Raw genomic sequence first — 17,534 nt, forward strand, 5'->3', positions numbered from 1 at the left:
GATCTGTCCGGTTCCTGTTTCCAGTCTTGGGAGCACTCCTTTCCCACTGTGGACTAGTAGGTAGTGTAGACTAGTACAGACACTGGTCCTTTGCCCAGACCCTGGTGGCCTGTCCCTTTGGATCATATCTGCAGGTGTGGATATGGGCTTCTCTGGGACAGGCGCAGAGAACAACAGTATTTACATAAACCGTCTCCACCATGTTTGTAACAGGTGAGGCTCAGGCCTCCATCTGGGGTTTAGCATGTCCTCTGGAAATGGATAGTCATTCCCAAACTGGCCGTAAAGCCCTGAATCCATTCATGTGTATTTCACAAAGGGCGTGTTCCATGGAAACTTGGAATCACCTCCTGGATTCCAGATTGGTGAGTGCCTTGGCTATTTCTGATGGGCTGGGGTGCTGGAAGCCTTGACTGTGTAGCAGTGCCTCGAGGGCTCTCTGGCTACTACCCAGCACCTCTGAAAGGCCTCTGCCATTATCTTGCTACTCCCAAAGTCACTGACATCAGCAGGAACAAATCTTTTGCTCAGCACTGCTGCATTCTGAAAGGCATGGCACATGTGTTGGCACAAGGCTGTACATATTGGGGTCAGGTTGTCTGAGTTTGAAACAAAGCCCTCAGCCCCCAAGTCTAGATACTCACACAATTCTGTGAAATAGTGCTGAGGATAATACCTAACTCAGTGAATTGTTCATTCCTGAATTTAAAGAATGATTATCAAGGGTTTACTGGGCACTGTGCAAAGGCACTGCCCTATGGACTTACAGATTAGGGACAGACACCAACAAATGTAAATTTTTACCTGTGTGGTACATGCAACAGAGAAGCACGTGGTATTAGGCATACAGTTTCAGGGGTTGGGAGGTTGACCTTGAACAAGTGAGACCAAGGGTTTTTTCCCTTAGAAAGTGATGCTGACTTCAGATAATAAAAGCATGCCACACATGCATGTGCAAAGGCTCTGTGGAGGCCTAGATGGGTAGCATGTTGAGAGATTGGGGACGGGCCAGGGGGTGCTGGCGTCCAGCACAGCTCATAGGCCGTGCTAGAAATTTTGGTTTTTAAGACTGATAGGAAATCACTGAAAGGTTCTCAGCAGGTTTTCAGTGTTCTTAAATTTGCTACCTTGGCTACTCAGTGGAGATTGGACAGAGGAAAGGATGAGAATGGATATGTGGCAGCAGTTGGGAGAGAACTGTAATAATTTAGGCAAGAGATGATTTAACGTAGATTTGGGGATAGTGGAAGAGGTAAAAACGCAGATTCAGAAGCCATTTAAGCCAGAGAATTGATAGATTTGATGATGGATTAGATGAGGGGGAGAGAGGGAGGAGGGGTCATGGGCCACGCTTCCTGGAATGGTGATGTTGCCTATGCGGAGTAGCACTCATTACATGGAAGTGATCATGGGAATTGCTTACGAAGCAGTGCTCCTTTTGGTCTGTTCATGTCACACAGAAGCGCTGGTTAAGTCACTTTTTTTGGGGGGGGGGGGCTGTCCTTTCTTTCTGAGACTGGACTTTGACCAAAGGCAGTGAGGCCCAGGTGCTCAGGGACCTGCCCTCTGATCCCAGTGTGGCCCTTAGATTAAGAGCTCCTCTCTCCCCTCCCTCTACTCCTGTATGAGGGAGGTAATGAAAGGAACTTCTGGCAAGTTCTCCTCCTCAGGCAGAATGTCCTGTTGGGTGGCCTGGAGCTCTCACTGTACCCTAGAAGGTACCTGAGTGGAAATTATCCCCATACACCCTCTTGGCATCCCCTCCCCTTCCCCTGCTTCACCTGTTGTTAAAGTTTTTTGTTTTGTTTTGTTTTGTTTTTTTTTTTTTTTAATTTCTTTATGAGAGAGAGAGAGCAGGAGAAGGGGACAAGGGAGAAGCAGACTCTCCGCTGAGCAGAGAGCTCCACGTGGGGCTCGATCCCAGGACCCTGGGATCATGACCTGAGCTGAAGGCAGATGCCTAATTAATTGAGCCACCCAGACGCCCTCTGTTGTTAAAGCTAGTATTACTCTGGTGTATTTCTTAAAACTGATGAGCCAATATTGATAGTTCTTTATTAGCCAGACTCCAGAATTTTCATTAGGGTTCACTCTTTGTGTTGTACCTCCCTATGGGACTTGACAGTAATGACATTTATCCACCATTACAATGTCATACGATCTCACTGCCCTGAAGTGCCCTGTGCATCACCTGTTCATCCCTCCTTTCCCCCAAGCCTTTGGCAACCACTGATCTTTCCACTGTCTCTATAGTTTTGCCTTTTCCAGAACGTCATATAGTTGGAATCATATGCTGTGTAGCCTTTTTAGACTGGCTTCCTTCACTTAGCAATACGTATATAAGGTTCCTCCATGTCTTTTGGTGGCTTGAGAACTATTTCAACAATAGTCTTTTACACCACAAGTGGACCGCACCTGCTGGTCTGCACCTGGCGAGCTCCATATGGGAATCACACCTTCTTTTCAGTACCTGGCATCTCTTCCTAATGGTGGTTCCGCCTCATCTCAGTCTTCTGCCTACCTGTCAGCCCTGAACACATTTAACCATTGCAGATTTAGGAGCTTTCCCAAGGTGGGAGGTGGGCAAACGTCCGCATTCAGTATTCTGTGTTCTGGAAATCCAATGCTCTGGTCACCCAGATTCCCATTGGAATGATTCAGTCGCGAGCAGTGTGGTAATGGGTTTGATGGTGTGGGAAGACTTTCTTCTAAGAACTGAGCTGTTGGGCATCTGCATGGCTCATCGGTTAAACGTCTGCCTTTGGCTCAGGTCATGATCCCAGGGTTCTGGGATTGAGCCCTGCATCAGGCTCCCTGCTTTTCCCTCCCCCTCTGTCCCTCCCCTTGCTTGTGCTCTCTCTTTCCTTCTTGCTCTCAAATAAATAATAATAATAATAATAATAATAATAATAATAATAAAGGACTGAGCTGTCACAGGCACTTGTGTTTGTGACACCCTGGGTCTGAGTGTTTCCAGCCTAGAGAGTTCTGCTTGGCCCTGAAGCAGTTTTTCTAAAAAGGTGGGTATTGATCATCTTCTATCAGAAGACAGTCTCAGCCGTATTACTGAATGGATGGGAAGCAGGATGCAGCGAAGTGTGACTTCTTAGAAACAGGCTGCGCACCCATTGGCTCTTGCTCTCCTTGGGTGACACCAATCCTCTCTTCCAGAACAGCCCTTTATTCTCTCCCAGATAGCATGAGGATAGTGGCTGTCTGTTCAGTGTAACCAGAACCTTCGGGACACCCGTTATGCCATGGCTAAGAAGCCTGTCCTTGCCATCTCTATGAACTGCCTTAGCTCTCACTTATCTTCAAATACCTTATTAGGTTACTAGCTTCTGATTTTCTTGTCACTTTGGCGTTGTTCATGACCAGCTGCACATGTTTAGTGCTCAGACGCAGAAATGCAGAGCAAAGTGTTGGTGTTTCCAAAAAGTTCTGCCGCTGGGGGGTTTTGCTTATATTCTCCCCTCCCTTTAATCCTTGTGGTTTTGAACAAGTTGGTGATGTGTTAGGTCTTTACTTGCAATTTTCAGGCACAAGGAGTCTAAGATGCCCTGAAAGAGACATTTACATTAAATTTTTAAAAAGAAGGATCAGCTGGTCAAACGTGCTCAGAAACCTTAGCCACATATAAGGTTGTGTTACTGATCGTTCAGCTTGTGTGATGTGCCCAGGCACCATTGTACTGGCTTTTTGTATTTGGCCCCATTTTACAGGCATGGGAAACAAGGGTTAGGAGCACGAGTGACCTTGCTCTAGCTCGCATAGGTTGTAAGTGGCAGGAATGCAATTGAACCTGGGTCTCTCTCCAACTCCGTGCAGCAAGGGGTCTCATCTGTGCTGAGAAGCAGGGCAGCCTGGGGCATATGTGGGAAGATGACACTTTCATTCCTGGATTCCCGTTCTGTGCTCTATTCACCTAAACTCCCTGGGGTCCTTTTTATCACAGAAAGACGTGGTTTCATGAACTATTGAGACCAAGGGCAGGACATAGAACACCTGTGTTCTACCCTGACTCTGAGTCCTCTTTTTTTAAAAAAAACAAACAAACCAAAAAAAAAAAAACCCAAAAAAACCCCCAAAATCCATGTCTGGAGAGCTATGCTTCTCTCTCCAGAGATATTCATTTGTGAAAATAAATTGCTACACTTGGGATTTGGGAAGGGCAGAGATTTGGCAGAGGCCAGCCTGGCGTAGCCCTTCAGTGAGGAACAATTTACATGGGGCGGGGGCAGGACGGGAAACGGGGTTCAGATCTGAGAAAGCACCTCCCTGGCTTGGCTCTGTGCTGTTCGGTTGCTTTCCCACGCAGCTCCTTTCCTTAGCTTTCTCAGCCTGGGCACCTCCTCACCCAAATGCTGGCCCTCAGTCCCTAAGTGTGTGTCCCAGTGGCTCCCGCCCATGAAGGTACTCACCTACTGCTCCTGCTTAATAGGTGTGCACCCGATACCCACACCTGGTGGGATGCTCTAGCCCCGCCAGCCTCGGGAACCCGTGGAGCTGCGTGTGTGCAGTCTGCTCTTCGAGGTCTGGATTAGCTGTGACCCAAATAAGAAGAGAATGTATATTGTGCTACTGTCGCCTGGTCTAAGGTCGTATTGTCTCTTACCAGGTGAATTCTGCTGCCTCCTACGTGGACTCTGTTCACGCCCATGCCTCCCACAGCCCAGGGTGATTCTTTTCAAAAGGTCAATCAGATCACGTCACCACTGTGCCCAGGCTCAGAGCAGCTTCTCTCTCAGAGGACGTGTCAGTCTTTAGGGGGGCCTCACCCCAAGCCTACCACAGTGACCCCTGGCTCCTCGTAGCTTCTCTGATACACCTGGGCACTTGCTTCTCCCGCTCTGTTTTCCTCCAGACATCGACATGGCTTCTGTCACTCTCTTCAAGGTCTATTATTCAGCTGTTTTTCTCATCCTCTGTAAAATTCTAGCCTTGCTATTCCCTGTCCCTCCCCTGTGCCTGTTTTTTTCTTCAAAGTATCTATTACCATTTGCTATGCTGTATATGGTACTTACATGTTTATTGTCTGTTGTCCCCTATTGGGGTTTGATCTCCACAAGAACAGGGTTTTTTTTTTCTGTTTTAAAGACTGTATTTATTTATTCATGAGAGACACAGAGAGAGAGAAGCAGAGACACAGGCAGAGGGAGAAGCAGGCTCCCTATGGGGAGCCTGATACGGGACTCCATCCCAGGACCCTGGGATCATGACATGAGCCAAAGGCAGACGCTCAACCATTGAGCCACCCAGGTGCCCCAAGAACAGGTATTTTTGTCAGTTATTTGTTCTTTCTCTCTGGCATCTAGAAAGTGCTTGGTGGGTAGTAGGTATTCAGTCAATAGATGTTGCATGGATCTGCCTTGTACTCTTAGCTTTTGCTGTAGATCTGCCTGGTTCTAGAATAATCTCACAAGACCAGCAGTGTGAATCTTTCTATCTATGAGTTGCTACTCATTTTGTATTGTTGATTGTTAGGCTAACAGTTCTTCCCTGGGCTTCTATGACTTGAAGCTGTGTCACAAGTCATTTGCTTAATGATAATAGTAAAAAGTACTAAGTCAAGCAAGGAAACTATTGACAAATTAAAACATTTTATGGTGTTTGTAAAATAACATCAGTATTGCTCACTCATATCACATCATGTTTTCTTGACCAAGAGGAAAGGGGTGACGCTCCGTGTGGGGTGCTAGGTGAATGTGAGTGGTGACAATGGATGTCTTGTGGTTTTTCCCTTCTCTATGGCAGTTGGTCTGAGTGTTCCAGAAATGAACTTTAGCTGTGGGGTGTGTGGGATAAAGGGAAGTACAGACTTGCTCTTCTGGGTGGCAAGAATAGCATCCTCTGGGGCACCTGGCTGGCTCAGTTGGTTAAGCGTCTGTTTTTGGCTCAGGTCGTGATCTCAGGGTCCTGGGATCAAGCCCACATCAGGCTCCCTGGTCAGCGGGGAGTCAGCTTCTCCTTCCCCTTGCTCTTGTGCTCTTGCGTGTTCTCTCTTTCTTTCTCTCTCCCTTTCTCAAATAAATGAATAAAATCTTGAAAAAAAAAAAAGAAGAATAGCATCCTCTGTGGACATTATCTTCATTATCCCTTCATTACAGGATAAAGTTTGGTTAGCCTTCCTTCCTTCCTTCCTTCCTTCCTTCCTTCCTTCCTTCCTTCCTTCCTTTTTCTTTCTTTCTTTCTCTTTCTTTCTTTTTCTTTCTTTCTTTCTTTCTTTCTTTCTTTTCTTTCTTTCTTCTTTTCTTTCTTTCCTTCCTTCCTTCCTTCCTTCCTTCCTTCCTTCCTTCCTTCCTTCCTTTCTTTTCTTTCATTTCTTTCTTTTCTTTCTTTCTTTCCTTTCTGGAAGAGTTTGGGAGATATTGCTGTTTGTCTCTGAGCCAGCTTCAACCCCAGAAGCTTATTTGAATTTTAAAATAAGTAGGTACTAGGGAAATACTAGTAGCATGGTATCATACCACTCACCAAGGGTGTTGGAGCTAGGATGACCTACACTTGTTTCCCCCACTTTGGTTCCCTGTGAAGCCATCCTATTCCAGCCCCTCGGAGTGCCCCAAAGGGAGAGAGATATATTAAGATGTAAAACCTGACGTGTCTTGAAATATCTGTGGTAATTCTCTGCCTCTTAGTTGGCAGTTTGTGGACATGGAGGCATCCAGTTTGGAAATCGTTTCCCCTCAGGATTTTGAAATGACTGCTCTCTTGCCTGATGATGCCAGTTCTCTGATTGCCTATGTGTGACCTGTTTCCTTTCTTGAATCCTGCTTCTAGGATCTCCTCCTCATCCCCAGTGTTTTGAAATTCCACAATGATGTACTGTAGGGGAGGCTAGGCTCTTTTTTCAGTGGAGAAGATTTCTTGCAGTTTCCAGGGCTGGTTTAAACATTTAATATTATAATATTTAAATAGGTACCACTTAAGACCAAGTATAACTCTTCACACTTATCTTCCAATTATAAAATCAAATTGAAATTGCAAATTAGCCATAAAGCACCCAGCCAATGGAATCCAAGCACACCATGTGAATTTAGTGTGATGGCTAATGTCACTCTTTTCAAGGTTAGGAAGGAGGCACAGCCCTGTCCCTGCGTGTCCTGTGAGAGATGTCTTCTGGCTTCACCTGGTGTGCAGACGTCACTGAGGTATAAATCTAATGGGTATTAAATCTATTTGGTATTGAATCTCTGGCTTTTTCTTCATTAGCCCATGACAGTTAAAGTAATTCTGCTTGATGCCAATGTGTAAACACAGAGTGGAGTTATAGGTTAGAGGATGGTCATCCAGATGGTTCTTAGAATAAATATGCTTGCTTACAGAAATTTTTGGGATTGTCATTAAAGTGAAAACATGGAATGTAAATATTTTCATAGGGAATGCGTGGAATCCCTCAGATTCAACTCACTTCTGTTCTTTTTAGGTTCTTCCTAAGCCCATTTCCCCTGTGTGCTTGCAGCAGGGCGAGTGCTCAGAGGTGCCGGCTGTGGGAACAGACGGTCCCCACCCCTGCCCCAACTGCTCCACCTGTACTGCCCCCGTGTCCTAGGGTCACAGGCTCTAATCCCGGGGCACTCACGTCCCTATTGGAGATGGAGACTGCTGACAACTGTGAGCCTCTGGCACTTCCAGGGAGCCGTTAGGCTGTGTGTCTCAGAGCTGGAAAACCATAATCCATTTTCAAGCTGTTGTAGCTCAAGCACTCCCGCCCCCATCACTGCTGTGGAGAGAAGCGAGCATTTGTATTTCTTAAAAATATAAACACATTTGACACCACACTTGACACGGTTCATGGTATAAATTTTCTGACAAGTTAGAAGTGTGTGTGCTTGTGGTATATGAGTGTGTACACACACATGTGAGAAAGTGTGTGTGTGTGTGCATGGGAGAGGGTATGTGAGAGTGTGTGCATGTGAGTATATGCACATGTGACAATGTGTGCATGAGTGTGTACAAGTATGTGCATATGTGCATATGAGAGTGTACGCATATGTGTCAGTGCGTGTCTGTGCGTGAGTGTGCGTGTGCATGTGAGAGGGTGTGTGTGCTCGAGGGTGTGTGTGTTGCCACAGGCCGGCCGTGCCTCGGGAGCCTGCGTGGGTGGCATGAGTGCATCCTCGTGCCCGGGCCTGTTGTGCGCTCCCAGCCGTGGTCACCGGCTCCAGGCTGCAGCTGCTGCCTGCACAGGCCCGACTCTGCCACTCAGCACTGCCATGTGTCCCTTTGTGGTGGCTGCGTGGGGGTCCCACGTCTGCTCTTGCACTGCGGGGAGAGGGTATCGCAGATGGCTTAGGTCGGAGCTGCTTGTCGGTTGTGAACTGCCCTCAAGGCCCCAGACGTGCTCCCTATTACCGCATTTTCCTCCACCACCTCTTGGCCTCAAAACGTAGACCTTCTCCTACCTTTTCCTTTTCCCTCATCCACTGCCCAGTTCATCAACAAATGCCATCTGTTTTCCCTCCCTGTTACTCACGGTTTAACATCTTTTCGTTCTTGCCACAACTCATTCAAGCCCGGGTGGCTCACGCTGGGATGAGTGTGTGCTTGTCCACAGCCTCCTCATCTCCCCACCTCCTCCCCCTTGCTCGTGGCCCTGCGAATCGGCCGGCTCCCCTTCCAGCATTTCCTACCCTTGCTCTAGAACCTTCCGTGGGCTAGTCTCTGCAGGATGAGGGAAGACTGCTGCCTGCAGTGTGATGGACTTTGTCCTTGACAGTATTTTCAGGAATTGTTAACCAACTTTTAAAATAATGTGATAGTTTTCTATTTAAAATCTGTATTTTCAGCTTCTCCTGAAAAGATAGAAAATCTGGCAGCACTAAGCACGTGTTCTCAAAAGGAAGGTCACAATGGGCAGGAATGGAGTGTTCTGTGCTGTCTTTCTTGGGGGCATGTTTTCTCCAATTTGCCGTGCTCCCCACTCCTCCCTATAGCACCCCCGGGCAGCCTTACACACATTTCTGTTACCTGTCTGCTCACCATAGGCATTAAATTGGCAGCACAGGGCGTCTGACTCCCAGGCCGAGGACCTTTCTACACGCCATGTTTAAGACATACATTGTATTTTTGCTTCCTGTGTACCATTTTGCTTTCTGTGGCTGTTCTCCCTTTCCCCACAACCCTGTCCACTCTGCATGGCCACCTTACACACTCCTTAGTGAAACCCATCTCGGCAGCCCTTGGTGGAAGTCTTCTCTTCCATTAATTACTAAAGCACTTGGGTTTTGTCTTTCTCTTTTGCTGCCATCGCATGTTATTTTGTTTGGAGCCGAGACTGACAGTCCCTCCCCGACAGAGTCTCACAGTATGTGACCCACAATGCCTTGCATGTAGTGGATTCTTAACAGATGTATGATCAGAAAGATGCGTGGTCATGATCGAGGGACTTGTTCTGTGGGTGCCAACAGGAAGGCCTCTGACTAAAGCAGGGATGTGTTAGCTGGTGACTTGGCCCAGGGACCTTGAAGAGATTGTTTCACTTACTTTCACCATAACCACTGTTTTGAGATCTATTTTTAATGTGGTGAAGTTCTCAAATGCAACTAAACTCTAGCACATCAGAGAGAGATGTGGCTGTGGTTACTCCCTTGTCTATGATGTCATCTATCACTAAAGTTCTTTATTCAGTGATACTGTTGTATACATTAAATAGAGCTAAAGACGATGTCAATTGAATGTAGAATATTTCTACACTCCTCATTGTAAATTGTAAATACCAAATATACATGGGATTCAATATGTGATACTGGCTCAGTATTTGCTCCCCAGGACTTTCCCACATGTACCTCCATGGCCCACGTCTCTATGCCATTGTGTCCCCGGGCTTTGGTTTTGGCGTCACTGACCTTCAGAACACACCCCTATGCCACACTCCTGGTGTATGCTGAGCTCAGATTCCTCTTAGCCAGTGACGGGTGTGTGAGGGGCAACGAGAAGGATCATAGGTTGGTAGAGAGTGTCTATGCCCAGTGATTGTTACAATTAGTTGGTAAAGACAATTTGCATCAAGTTTCCCACTTGGAAAGCCAAGTGACCCTTCGTGACCTTGTGGTGCTGGGCATTTCTTTACTCCCACCACACTCCTTTAAGAGGGAAGGAAGCTCTACTTCCCAGTATCTGGGCCAGGGGCTAAGCAGACTCCAGGTCAGTCCTATCCAATGGAATGACAGGTTCTACATCAGTGCAGGAGCCATGGGCCACCTGTGGCCACTGGGCACTGAAATGTGGGTAATGTGACTGAGCAACTGAATTTTTTATTGTATTTCATCTTAGTGAACTTCACCTGGATCTTGAAGGTTGGGGAAAATGGGTCACATGTCATGCCTGAGGGAGAGCTTCCTGCATGGGTGGGACTTTGCATTGCTGCACAAGTGAAGGCCCATTTGACCAACTTTGGCAGGGCATCAAAGCTGAATGTTTGAAGGGAGACCCATTGCTGCACTGTTCTGAGGAGAACGTTCTTTACTTAGTGTATTGAGGAATAGCAGATGCCAAGCTTCCCTTGGTTGTGATTCCTTGAGCTGGTTCTATGTCCCACTTCCTGTGTTCAAGTACATTAATAACCTTGACTTAAATATATACTTTGTGTCCACCTCAAATATTAATGGCCAAAGCCAAAGGACTGTTTTGGGGGAGGAGTGGAGAAACTGAGGAGGATTCTGTATAGATCATTTCGATAGGAACTTGTGGGTTTATCTCTTTTGCTTAGCTTTTCTAGAACCAGCTGAAACTGGTTGTGGGTGTTTTGGCCTTTTATGGTAGTTGTTAAAGCCACAGTGTACTGTGGATTAATCCACAGAATTAATCTCTAACCAAATTTACACCCCAGTGTGTGCTGGGCTCTGCTCCAGGGACCAAAGGGATTACTTTGACATTTACTGGCTTGGGGAGGTTCCCTGCAGGTTCTGTCCACACTGCAGGTCTCTGGCTGTGGTCTGTGTTTGTGGGCTGCTGGCTGTTTTATAATCTAGTGGTTTCTTTGTTGGTGTTTCAGTCCCCACCTGTCCTTTCACTGTGGAAAGTCTGGTAGACCCTTGAGAGCTGTACCACCATCTGTTTGTGGCTTCCTAAATGACTCTCCTTTTATCCAGGATTTCACATACGCACAAAAATAGGAAGTGGGGCACAGGCGGTATAGAGTGACAGAGCACCAGCATGGATGGGGGTCAGGGGTGGCAGTCAGGGAAGCTGTACCCATGGAGGGAGGAAAGGACATGCACATCCAGTGTGGTCTTTTGCAGCATCCTGATCACAGAGTGCAGCCTTGGGATCCTTCCAGCAACCTCAGCCTGGATAGAGGCCACATCTGTACCCACCTCCATTTCCAGCCCCTCTCTCCTTCCAGGAAGGAGGGGGCAGGGATATGGTGGAAAGTTCTAAACTATTAATCATGGTTTGGTCTTTCTTATGACCAGCCCCTAAAAGCCCACCAAGAGTCATCTCATTAGGATTAAAGATGTTCCAGGACGCCTGGGTGGCTCAGTGGTTGGGCCTCTGCCTTCAGCTCAGGGCGTGATCCTGGGACTCCGGGATCAAGTCCCACATCTGGCTCCCTTCATGGAGCCTGCTTCTCCCTCTCCTATGTTTCTGCCTCTCTCTCTCTCTCTCTGTGTCTCTCATGAATAAATGAATAAAATCTTTGAAAAAGAAAAAGGACTAAAGATGTTCCTACCAGCCAGGAAATTTCCCTGGGGAAATTCAGAATTTCCTAAGGCATTTAGAAGCTCTATGTCAGGAACTGGGGTCAAAGCCACCACGCTAAGGTAGAGGTTGGGTAGGAAACTGCAACTCTCACTGCTCTTTCTATAATCTGCTGAGTCCCATGGTATATTAATAATTGTAGTTTTCTACCAGAATGTGGGAAATTTCCATCTTTGAAATATTACTTTCTACTGCTTCATGACTCTTAAATCTCCTTTGCTCCCTCTTCCCCCTCCCTTCCATCCCCCCCTCCTTCCTTCCACTTACCCCAGCCCCCATCTTCCTCGCCTTTCTTCTGGCTTCTCCTTTCTCCCCTCTTTCTCTCTTTCTCCTACTCTTCCCCTTCTCCTTCTTTCCTTCCTCTTACCTCTGGTCTCTCCTTCCCCCTAATTGTTGATCTCCCCCCCCCTTAATTGATGATGTAGTCATTTATTTAAGTTAAATCATTTTGGTGCAATATGACTTCTCACTAAATAGAATGCCTTCCCATTTGCCCCCCCGCCCCCGCCCAACCAGGAAGAAGAAATGCCAGAAGTAGAAATTGACATTGATGATCTACTTGATGCAGACAGCGAAGAAGAGAGAGCTTTAAAATTACGGGTAAGCAGCTTTCAAAATCTAGAACTTGCCAGTCATGGATGCTTGAATCCACTTGGATCTCCAAGTCTGGCATACACTGATCCTGCCCTGTTGTGGTGTTACCACGAGGACTTGAGCAATGGCAGTTTGCTGAGAGGAAAGCAGTGTAGTGCTAGGTATCTGTTCTCATGCACTGCATCTCTGATGGTAGAGCAGTTCTTGACTACAGTCAGTTCTCAAACCACCTAAAGAATATGAGCTTCTGTAGCTACGTCTTCTTGGAAGAAGAGCTGGTTCTGCCTCCAGAAATCCATTTGCCAGGAATGGAAGTGATGCTCCACAGTTGTATGAGAAGGCGAGGTGCTGAGCCAGAACTGGAGTACCCAAGTCCAGGACTCTAGTCTCACAGTTGTGGATTATGTCATGTATGAAATAAATTTCTAGATAAGATTGTTTACAACATAATAAAAGACATTTCATTAGAGTATGTTCACCTGGTAGCATTCCAGTACAACAATGGATGTTGAGATGTTTCCTTAGTCTAGAGCAATACAACATTTATTTCCCTTCCCACGGGAGGTCAAATCTATCATTTTAAAATCTACATTTGGGAGTTTCTAAAACCAATTAACTTTTGACCTGTCACTGTTCTTAATGTTCACCGATAATTACTGTTAATGGCTGTTGGTTATCGCAAATGACAAGTGATCTCTAAAGGCAATTAAAGGGCACATTTTAATGTATTAATGTGATCAACATGTTAATAATTACTAGTGTCCCTCGTGTGGTGAACCGTCTCAGCTTAATGATTAATTCTTGATGGTAAATTTAGTTGGGACATGATAGCATCTAGTTATGAAAGTTGAAAAAATAAAGCAGGTACCAGTTCTGTAGAAAATGTAATGATATATAAAAGTGTTTTTAAAATTGAGAGCTTTACCTACTGTAGGCCACCCACTTTGGTTTCCCAGGCGAGGACACTGAAGCTTCTAGAGGTGTGACAAGTTGATTTGTGGTTGAATTACAGCCAGGCCCCCTGCCTTCTGTGTCCAGGGTGATTATTACCATTTCCCACAAGCTGTCTCAATTTAAGCATATACAGTTTATTATTAACCATGTTAATAGGCCAAAGGAAAGGTGTGAGTGTGTGTTCTGAAGAGTGCAAGGCACTCCTGCATAGGAAGGTACAACTTTTGGTATCTTCAAGATGATCCAACAGGTGCTGAAACAAAGTGTGATTCTAGATTGTTGACATGAAATCTGGATTTATCAAGTTTAGAATAATACCATAAAGATAAAATGAAAATGATTTTTAATTTCACTTTTAAAATGATACTGAATTTTAAAATAATCAAACTTACTTTCTGTGTATTTTATTCTAGGAAGCTCTTGTAGACTGCTACAAACCAACAGAGGTAAACAAATTGCTTTTCCTAAATGCCATGTTTGCATTAGTTTTTATGAAACCAATTTGTGTATTTTTTTTAATTTGTGTATTTTTAAAGCTAAACAACAGTATATGCTTCAGTTATGTATATACTAAGTAGTAGTTATTATCTCGTAAGTGAAGTGCAATGCTTGACTAGTATTAACTTCCTTAAATGTATGCCCAAGCATACCTGGTTCAGGAAGACTTAAAACTAATGGAATTGGATTTGCTTTGACATGGATGGAACTGGAGGGTATTATGCTGAGTGAAATGAGTCAATCGGAGAAGGACAAACATTATATGGTCTCATTCATTTGGGGAATATAAAAAATAGTGAAGGGAATAGAGGGGAAAGGAGAAAAAATAAGTGGGAAATATCAGAAAGGGAGACAGAACATGAAAGACTCCTAACTCTGGGAAACGAATTAGGGGAGGTGGGCGGGGGGTGGGGGTGACTGGGTGGTGGGCGCTGAGGTGGGCACTTGACGGGATGAGCGCTGGCTGTTATTCTATATGTTGGCAAATTGAACACCAATAAAAAATAAATTTATAAAAAAAAACTAATGGAATTGGATGTGTTGCTTGTTTTTTTTTAATTCTTTATTTATATTCAATTTAGTTAACATATAATGTATACTAGTTTCAGGGGTAGAATTTAGTGATTCATCATTTGCTTATAGCACCCAGTGTTCATTACATCAAGTGCCCTCCTTAAATGCCCATCACTCAATTATTCCTAAAAGCCAAATTCAAAGGTAATTGTGAGAGGGTTGGAAATCATTTTAGTAAAGGTGTTAGATTTATAACTGGAGAATATATTCTTTTAGTATATAGCTATGCATCTTTAAGAAGCTTTAAGTGAAATCTGTCATTCAGAAAAATTGCCTTTATTGGAAGGAGAAATATTATGCTTTGTTTGCATATTTATCATCAAATGGATAAATATTAATATAAAAAATGGGTATTAGTTTGATTAGACCAAAGCAATTAATGTGTACTCAAAGAGTGAAAGCATGGTGTAGAAATTAAGGATATGATCAGTTATGAAAAGATTGGTAAAGGAATTCCTTTTCATTTATTCCTCTGATGAATCAGAGAAGGCACAAGATCCATAAGATATTTTTTGCAACATTAAAGTAATGGAGATAGGACTTCTGATTTTTGAAGTGATATAATTACAAAATGAGAAGAAAGCATACTTTCACAAGAGTGGGTAAGATTTAAATGACTAGGGTGTTTTGTGATCATTTGGCTTGAGGCCAATTAGTTATTTGAGTTTTATTCTTATAATCTCCAGTGTTCTTTTATGTTGATTGCATCTTGTAGTCATAGATATTTTTAAAATTAATTTTAAAATTATAAAGTTATTATATTTTTAAATTAATGTAATACATATTCATAGTTTTGAAAGCCAAAATACAATTAGGCTTATAAAGAAAAAGTAACATTGCCTTTCCCCTTCCTCAGTACCTTTTCCTAAAGGTATATATATTATATTATATTATATATTATATTCATATAGTTTTATACATCAACGTTTTTGGCTGTTTTCCTGCTATTTACTCTTGTATTCCTAAATATGCAATTGCTGTTTACTTATTTATTTTTTTCATTTATTGGCTTATGGGGAAATATGATAGCTCTCTCACTCTCCAAGTGATTCATTTCCCTCCATTCCCTTAATAAAGGTATTGACTAGTATTTTATTGAATCAGTGGTCAAGGTTTATAGTATTATGATTTAAACAAATATTTTCACTGCTAAGCCAAGCAGTGAAATATAACCATGTCTCCTTCTTTATATAGCTCTTTGTTTTCCCTGAAATTGATACTATCTTTTCTTTTATTTTTGTCTAGTACCTATTGTTATTTTTTGTTGAATTCTTCAATATCTTTGTCAAACATGTAGTATATTTTCTGTATACTCAAGCCTGTCATTACTATGCCCCTACCCTAGAAGTTTCCTCCTGGCACCCCTATGCAATAATCTAGTGAAGTTATTTTTGGGGCCTACTGAGTAGCTACTGTAATAAGATTTCTGTTCACTGCTGTCCTGTTAGATGCTTTGTTTCTTAAATCCCAATCTTCCTCATTTTTGGAAAGTATGTCCTCCAGTAGCTTTTTGGGAAAGGATGCATAGAAGGTAAAGTTTTTGAATCCTCGCATGTATGAAAATGTATTTTGATTAATAATTTGGGATGGTATAGAATTCTGGGACAAAATTCAGTATTAAAACTCAATTTTAAGGCATTATCCTAGTTTGTTATTTCTAGTATTATGAAATCTGATGCCATTCTTAGCCCTTTGTATGTGACCTATTTGTCCCTCCTCAATTAACTTTTAAGATTACCTCCATACTTTGAAATTTTACCGTGATATGCTTTACTGTGCGTCCTTTATTACTCATGTGCTGGGTGTTTTGCACTCTCTTTTAGTTTGAAGATTTATGTCTTTCAGTTCTTAAAAAAATATTATTTGTTTCATCAATTTATTCCTCATTATTCTGTAATACTGGCTCTCCTATTATCTAGGTGCTACATCTTTTGGATGAATCCTCTAATTTTTTTATCTTTTTTCCTTTTGTTGTTCATCTCTTTGAGTTTTTGTTCTACTTTGTGAAAGACTTCTGACTTTATTTCCTAGCCTTTTAAAGTTTTGTTATTTTAAGTTCTCAGTGTGTTATTTTTAATATTTAAGAGCACTTTCTTGATCTCTGTTCACTGTATTTTTAGTATTTCTTGTTTCATTCACACGTTTTATAATTTTTTCTCTTTGAGGATATTAATCAAATGTTTAATTTCCTTTTTTTTAAAGATTTTTCTGCTCTCAGCATTATCTCTTTTCTCTGAATCTCTTCTTTCTGTTTTTGTCTGTCTTTGCTGATTTTTGGCAGTGTGTCTATGTATGAGTATTAGGAGCCGGTAAACTAATTGTGTAGCATGAGCACAGCTTGTCCGTTGGTGGGTGTCGCTATGGAGTGACCTGGTTGCAAACCCCATTTTTTTTTTTTAGTGGTGTGTGTGTGGAGGAAGTAGTCCCCACTCAAAATGTTGCTATTTAGACCTCTTTTTACTGGAGAGATTTGTTTTGTCTTTGCTTGCTATCTAAACTCCTTGAGGAATTGATAGTTTGATTAGAGGCTTTCTGGAAGCAAGGACAGGATGGAGGCAATAGACCTCACTATGAGTTCTTTTGGAAAAAAGCTTCTTTATTTATAGTTGTCTGGGGGAATTAATATAAGAGTTAAATTAATTAGGTATTTGGAGAGTTATATTAAAATGTTGTGAAAGGTTAGACAAGAACAGTAGGAAAGTCAAGAAAGGTGATAGATTGTGTCATTGAATTCACATGTGATGTGGGGGTGGGAGGGTTCCTGCGGAGACTAGATCCAGACGGGCAGGTATAGGCATGCCATTTACTCAAACATTCTCTCCTCCTTCCCTTCTCCTCCTAGCAGGACAGTTCATGTTTTGGTATTTTGATAGAAAGGTTAGACTTTTCATGATTTTCCAGTTGTTACAATATCTAGGAAGCAAAATATTCACACTTCTTAACAGCCATACAGTTAAATAAAGATGGTGAGTCTTGCTTCCTCCAGAACAAAAAGTATTCTTTATCTGTTTTTTTTTTATCTGGTTTTTATAAGGAATTTTAAGAGATGAAAGATGTGATATTTAAATATTTTTTGGAGTTCCAAAAGAAGAAAGAAGGAAAGGCATTTACGTATGAACATCTCTGTTTCTTTAGCTCATGATTTCTAGAAATGGAAATGGTGAAAAATGCTAAGGAATTACAGTCAAGTTCATCTATCCATTAAAAAGGTCATT

The 17,534-nt window shown here is 43.1% G+C and overlaps 1 protein-coding gene across 5 annotated transcripts in view; it reads left to right on the forward strand.

The window, feature by feature from the left end:
- Positions 1 to 17,534, forward strand: part of PPP1R14C (protein phosphatase 1 regulatory inhibitor subunit 14C) — an 86,169-nt gene that overhangs the window by 43,848 nt on the left and 24,787 nt on the right. For all 5 annotated transcript variants that reach the window (XM_072827621.1, XM_072827652.1, XM_072827637.1 and 2 more), the window contains exons 2-3: positions 12,217 to 12,300; positions 13,662 to 13,694. In XM_072827621.1, the coding sequence (XP_072683722.1) occupies positions 12,217 to 12,300; positions 13,662 to 13,694 (117 nt within the window). The remainder of the gene's footprint in view (positions 1 to 12,216; positions 12,301 to 13,661; positions 13,695 to 17,534) is intronic.

The sequence above is a fragment of the Canis lupus genome, chromosome 1, assembly GCF_048164855.1.
Source record: "Canis lupus baileyi chromosome 1, mCanLup2.hap1, whole genome shotgun sequence".
NCBI classification, from domain to species: domain Eukaryota; kingdom Metazoa; phylum Chordata; class Mammalia; order Carnivora; family Canidae; genus Canis; species Canis lupus.